The sequence below is a fragment of the Plasmodium reichenowi genome, chromosome 14, assembly GCF_001601855.1.
Source record: "Plasmodium reichenowi strain SY57 chromosome 14, whole genome shotgun sequence".
NCBI lineage: Eukaryota > Apicomplexa > Aconoidasida > Haemosporida > Plasmodiidae > Plasmodium > Plasmodium reichenowi.
In genome coordinates, this window is record NC_033659.1 from 1,931,553 (window position 1) to 1,938,599 (window position 7,047).

At 20.2% G+C, this 7,047-nt stretch overlaps 1 protein-coding gene across 1 annotated transcript in view; it reads right to left on the reverse strand.

Annotated features, from left to right (window-relative positions):
- Positions 1 to 888: 888 nt before the first annotated feature.
- PRSY57_1447800 (hypothetical protein) overlaps positions 889 to 7,047 on the reverse strand; it is a gene marked incomplete at both ends in the record, with an annotated part of 11,499 nt that continues 5,340 nt past the window's right edge. Inside the window, 3 exons of the mRNA XM_020115341.1 lie at positions 889 to 1,014; positions 1,187 to 1,292; positions 1,436 to 7,047. The exon at positions 1,436 to 7,047 is cut by the window's right edge and continues 5,340 nt beyond it. Coding sequence (XP_019969998.1) covers positions 889 to 1,014; positions 1,187 to 1,292; positions 1,436 to 7,047 — 5,844 coding nt within the window. The remainder of the gene's footprint in view (positions 1,015 to 1,186; positions 1,293 to 1,435) is intronic.

Below are 7,047 nucleotides of genomic sequence, written 5' to 3' on the forward strand. Positions count from 1 at the left end.
TATTTAACAAATGATCCTAATATATTTATTTAATTAAATTTGATGTATTACTATTTATTATAAATATATAACAATTTGGGAGTTCATTATACAATCTTTTAAAAAAAAAAAAAAAAAAAAAAAAAAAAAAAAAAAAGTTAATATTTTATATATTGTTATAAATAATTTATATTTTTTTAAGCTTAAAAAATTTATATTAAAAAAAATTCAGAAATGATAAATATTGATGGATACATTAAAAGAAAAACATATATATGTATAATATAAATAATATATACATAATATATATATATATATATATATATATATATATTATAAATTTATGTATATATATTATTTATATTTTATTTGTTTTAAAACGTTTCCAAATTATGCGGTTTCCCTTCCTCTTATAATACAAACGATATTTAATATAATATATATTAAGCATATAGAATATAGTTTTATTATTTTTTATATTTAAGGCTAAAAAATATTATTATATATATATTTATATATTTTATCATATATTTATATGTGGGACTTTTATTTAACATTTATACAAATATGACCAGTTAATCTTTTTCAAATAAATGTGGAAAAAGGAAAATTATAAATAAGTATTCATTTTTATAATGTTAATGTGTTAAGTAACAAATCTACTTATTATAAAAAAATATATATGGGTAATATTTTGATTTTTTTTTTTTTTTATTTAAGGAATATTTCAAAAATTATATAATGTTTAAAAGCATTAAAAAAAAAAAATCAAAACATAAAAATAAATAAATAAATATATACATATATACATATATATATATATATATATATGTAGTAAAACAAAATTAACAAGATCATTATGCATAAGAAAAAATAATAGAATAGAATAATATCCGGAATAATTTATAATTACACGTTTTTCTTTTTAGTTAATTCCCAAAAGTTAACTTTTTGATTTATTGAGTTCTTATTAAATTTCTGAGTGTCTTTTTTCACCGTTACACATTTCCATAAATGCTGAGGATCGTAAATAATCTATAAAAAATATAATATATATATATATATATAAATTTATATGTCCATATATATAACGTGGAAAAAAAAAAAAAAAAAAAAAAAAAATTTGTAACAATACATTATATATTCATATTAAAACACATATATGTTTTTATATTTTCATTTTTTTTTTTTTTTTTATTATTTTTACCCTCCTGATTCTAGCTGAATATGCATTATAGTTAGTAGAGCATAGTGGTTTTTGTATCCTACATTTTAAACCAACCTTCCAATTACTATTTAAGGATTTATAAATTCTAAAAGAATGAAAAAAAAATATTTTAATATGAATATATATATATATATATATATATATATATATATATATATATATATATTAATATATGGGAAGAAAAATATATGTCCTTTTTATATATTTATATTTTTTTTATTATTTTACTTTTTGGATGGTATAATGTATAATAATGTTTTCATATTTTCATCAAAATAGAGATTGAATAAATAAATATTTGTATTTTTTATATTATTTGGTAGAGTAACATGTTTATTTCCGAAATTTAATTTTTTATATAAACTATCAGCTATTTCGTGTTGACGTGATACAATAGTACAATGTAGTTGACACAATAAAAGACATGATTGATTTTGATTATTGTATATATCATTATGATTTTGATTAGTAATATTATTGTTATTTTGATTTGTATAATTTTGATTGTTGTATATATCATTGTGCTGTATTATATTTTGATCATTATGTATTAAATCATTATATAAACTTGATAGATTATCATTAATTCTTAAATCTATAGTATTTGTTAAATTTCCTAAATAGGATAGATTTTTTGAATTATATATATTAACATTCTTTTCGTTCATAATATTATGATTGTTTTGAATTTTATTTTTCATTTCAAATATATCATTATATAATTTATGATATATATGATCATTTATCATATCATTATTTATAATATGGAATATTTCATGTTTTTTTTTTTTTCTTTTTTCTTTTTTCTTCTTTTTCATATTTTGTGTTAATTGTAATTCTTGAAATGTATATTCTATATTATTGTTATTTATATAATCTTTTCTTGTATCAGTATTTTTTTTTTTTTTTTTTTTAATTTTTGCACATGTCATATTATGAATAGGATGTTGTCCGTTTGTACATTTCCAACAATTATTATAATTATCATAATAAATATTATTTCTAATTATTTTTCCATGTAAAGATTTTTTTTCTTTTTGGTGTGTATGCAATAATATATTTTGTTGTTGTTCTACAGTTGTATTATTTTTTTTTTTTTTTTGTTTATTTTTATCTTCTTCGTTTTCTTTATATATTTTAGGAATAAAAAATATTTTAATATCATGTACATGAAGTTGTTCTACACTTGCGAATTCATCAATATTATCATCTTTTTTATAAATTGTATGATAGTCTTTAAACTTATTTATATGTTCCATATGTCCTTCTTTAAAGTAGAAATATTTTTCGTTCTTTTGAAAAGGCATATATTCATATAAATATTTTCTTAGAACATTCATTTTTTTTCTTTTCTGTATAATAATTTCGTCTTCTGTCTCTTCTTCATCACTTGATGATTTTTCACTTGCCGATTCCTCATCGTCTTTTTTTGCATCATCATACTTTTTTTGGTCATCATTTATTTTGGTATTGTCACTCATTTTTTGGTCATCATTCAAATGGGCATCGTGACTTATTTTTTGGTCAACATTCAAATGGGCATGGTGACTTATTTTTTGGTCATCATTCAAATGGGCATGGTGACTTATTTTTTGGTCATCATTCAAATTGGCATCGTGACTTATTTTTTGATCATCATTCAAATTGGCATCGTGACTTATTTTTTGATCACGTTCTATATTCGAATTATCATTCAAATTGTCATCGTGACATATTTTTTGATCACGTTCTATATTCGAATCATCATTCTTTTTGTGTTCAGCATCCTTTTGTTGTTCATGATTTCCACTATTGTAAACTTTATCTTCCTGTTGATCCTTTAATTTCTGTTCAATTTGATTTTTTTTATTTCTGCGTGCTATCATTTTTTCATAATTTTTATTATAATCTTTCATAAAGAATTTTTCTAGATATTTAACTTCGTTAGTCCAAATAATAGACTCTTCTTTATATTTGGTTAATATTCTGTGCTCAATATTATATGTTCTCCATTTATATAAAGCTTTAACATTGATCCCATATATATAGAAGAAATTAAAATATATATTTAATAGAGGTAAAATATCGAATATATTTAATGTATCCATATAATCATCGATTTGATTGTTTATTAATGCAATATCATCAATCCATTCTTTATGAAATATGGTAATCCATTTTTTCTTTATAAAATAGCAAGGATTATTTGAACACATACATTTTTCTATTATATATAAGATATGTATATATTTATTAAATATTAATTTTATGGTATTGCTTGTTACGGTTCCATTAATAATATGATGCATACTATAATTTATGAAATTATATATTTTTCGATCAATTTGTCTTTCATATGTTACACTTAATAAATTATTTATTTCTTTTCTAAAATGAAGAATTTTTTCACAAATAAAGAAAACTTGCTCAAATAATTTTTCATTTTCTGTAAAATATATAATTTTCTCTTTGCTGTTTATATTTTCTTTTAAATCTTTCTTATCACTTTTGGATTTTGTACTTTTTGTTTTGGATGGAATACTTTTTGTTTTGGATGGTGAACTTTTTGTTTTGGATGGTGAACTTTTTGTTTTGGATGGTGAACTTTTTGTTTTGGATGGAATACTTTTTGCTTTGGATGGTGAACTTTTTGTTTTGGATGGTGAACTTTTTGTTTTGGATGGTAAACCTTTTGTTTGGGATGGTGTACTTTTTGTTTTGGATGGAATACTTTTTGCTTTGGATGACATACTTTGTGTTTTTGATTTAACATTACTTTTTTTAATTACATTATTGTCTTTATTATGATTTGATTTATTTTCTTTCCCTTTAATGAGAGGAGTAAACCTTTCATCATTGCTTCTTTTGGTAGATAATTTAGTTAATTCCTTTTCCTTATAATCCTTATCAAAATTTTGTTTATTTTCACAAATTGGATTATTTAATATAAAATGACTGGTATCTTTCAAGCTTTCCTCATCATCTATATCTGTTATAGTACCTTCTAAATCATTAGAATTATAATTTTTGTTGTTCGCGTTTTTTTTAATATTACATTTTTCTTTTTTAAAATTCTTTTTTAAAAGATTAAATTCTTCGTTATGTATAATTTCTTTTATTTGGATAAATTTTTTTTTTAAATTTGTTTCATTATATATGGATGTATCAAAGTTGTTAATAAAAAGATCAATATTTTGTATTCCTTCAATATAACCAATATTTATATTATATTTGGAAAGCTTTGTTGTATTTGCGTTTTGATGAATAGGACAAAAGACAAAAGAATTCATTATCTCTACAGAGATATTACAACAATTATTATTATTATTATAATTATTGTTATAATTATTATTATAATTATCATTATTATGTTCTGTATGTAACTTTTTATGTTCATCACTTATTACATTTTTATTATTATTATTATATAACACATATATTCTATTTATATAACCAAAAATATCCGCAAGATAATAATATTTATTATCATATCTATCATTCCCTAAATATTCATTTTTCATAATACAAATATTATTATTACTACAACTACTACTACTATTATTATTATTATTATTATTATTGTTGTTGTTATTATTATTATTGTTGTTGTTGTTGTTGTTGTTGTTATTATTATTATTATTACTATCACTCTTAACATTTCCTCCATTTTTATCATTATTTGTATTATCATTTGTTTCTTTTAATAAGTTCGATTCCATCGGTATATATATCTTTTCACACTTTTTTTGATTTATATTGACATGTTCATAATTCTTAATTCCTTTATTATTACTTACATAAGATACAATATTGCCTTCCTCTCCTTTTGTACAAACATTCTTCATTTCATATTTATCTAATAATAATTTATTTGTATCGATTTCTTTATCAATTGCACACATATTAGAAACCTCATTTTGATTAATTAATACATGATTCACTGAATTATTTAATTGATCGAGATTTAAAAATGTTTTATTAGAATCTATATTTCTTTTTACAAATTCATTACATATATTACTATCTTTTATTATATTTATAAACAACATTATTATTTTCATTTTATCTGTTTCATTTAACATTTCATAAGTATTATTTTCTTTACATAAGAAATTCCAAATATGAATCAGATCAATAATTTCATTATAATCTAAATTTGTTTTATTTACATTAAGTAACCACATTAATTTATACTTTTTTAAATTTATACTATCTAAATTTATATTATCTAAATTTATACTATATAAAGAACTTAAATTATTAAAAACATTTTTCCTATTTTTTTCACCATTCAAACAATGAGACATATTGAAATGGTAATATTTGTCATCTTCTACATCTACGTTATCATTAAAAAAAGATAATCTATCATCTACTATTTCAGTACTATTATTTGTTTTTAAAAATGTATCATATAATATTTCTTCTTTCTCTATATTATTCATTATTACATCTTTAGCGTTTAAATTATTATGTAACAGATTTTTATGTGTATTCTCTTCATTCTTTATAATATCATCAGTTAATGTAATATTTTCATCATTTTTTGTAACAACACATTCAATATCATCTTTAATGTTTTCACGTTTTTTATCATATTCATCAACGTGTTCACATTTATCCATAATATTACATTTATTAATAAGAACACCTTTGTCAACTCCCAAATTAATATCATCCTTCTTTTCTTCCTTATCATTAAATATGATACAATGTTTCATGGTATAGAGAATGATAAAAATATATTTCTTCAACAAGATAGTCCAAGATATATTATCTAATATTCTAATATCATCATATTTTTCGAATATCATTTTTTTCTTGTTTCTGTGTAGAAATATATTCGATAAAATATTTTTATAATTATCATTAGTAATCTCTTCTTCATATTCTTCTCTTTCATTATATGAATTTAAATATGATGGCATTTCTTCACAGATACTGGATGTATATGTTTCATCCTCATTATGAAAGGATTCATTTTCATGTAATTTTTCTTTAACATCTTCCTTGTTATATTCTTTGTTTTCTTCAAATTGTCTAACATTTATATGATTGGTATTCTTTTCGTCTTTACAAATTTGTTCATTATCTTGTTCTATAAATAAATTGTTTTCTTCATTACTTTGTTTTTCTACATTACTTTGGTTTTCATTTGTTAGTTTGTTTTCTTCATTACTTTGGTTTTCTTCATTACTTTGGTTTTCTTCATTACTTTGGTTTCCATTTGTTAGTTTGTTTTCATTTAATATATTGTTCTCATTTAATATATTGTTCTCATTTAATATTTTGTTTTCATTTAATATATTGTTCTCATTTAATATATTGTTCTCATTTAATATTTTATTTTCATTTAATATATTGTTCTCATTTAATATTTTATTTTCATTTGTTAGTTTGTTTTCATTTAATATTTGTTCATCCTTACCTCCCTCATCATTTTGCTTATTACTTAATGTGTCCATATAATACTTCGCTGTATCTTTCGAATAAAAAATAATATCCGTCTTGTCATCCACATAATAATATTCATTTTGATAAGAATTATAGGTATTATCGAAAGAGGTATATTCATAATTAAAAAGATCGAAGGTGTTATTATCATAATTCATATTGTCGTTACAACCTATGTCATTATTATTAATATATTGTTCTGTTGAATTATTATAATAAATATTTTCTGCAGGTGTATAATTATTCATGCTTTCGTTTATATACATTTGGTTAGGTTGAATGTTATTTAATTCTTTAAATACATATTCGTTTTGTGAATTATATAGAGCATTAAACAGAGTTCTATTTCTTGTTCTGCTTATTGTTCCACTTCTTCTTCTTATTCTTGTTCTTTTTTTTTTTTTTTT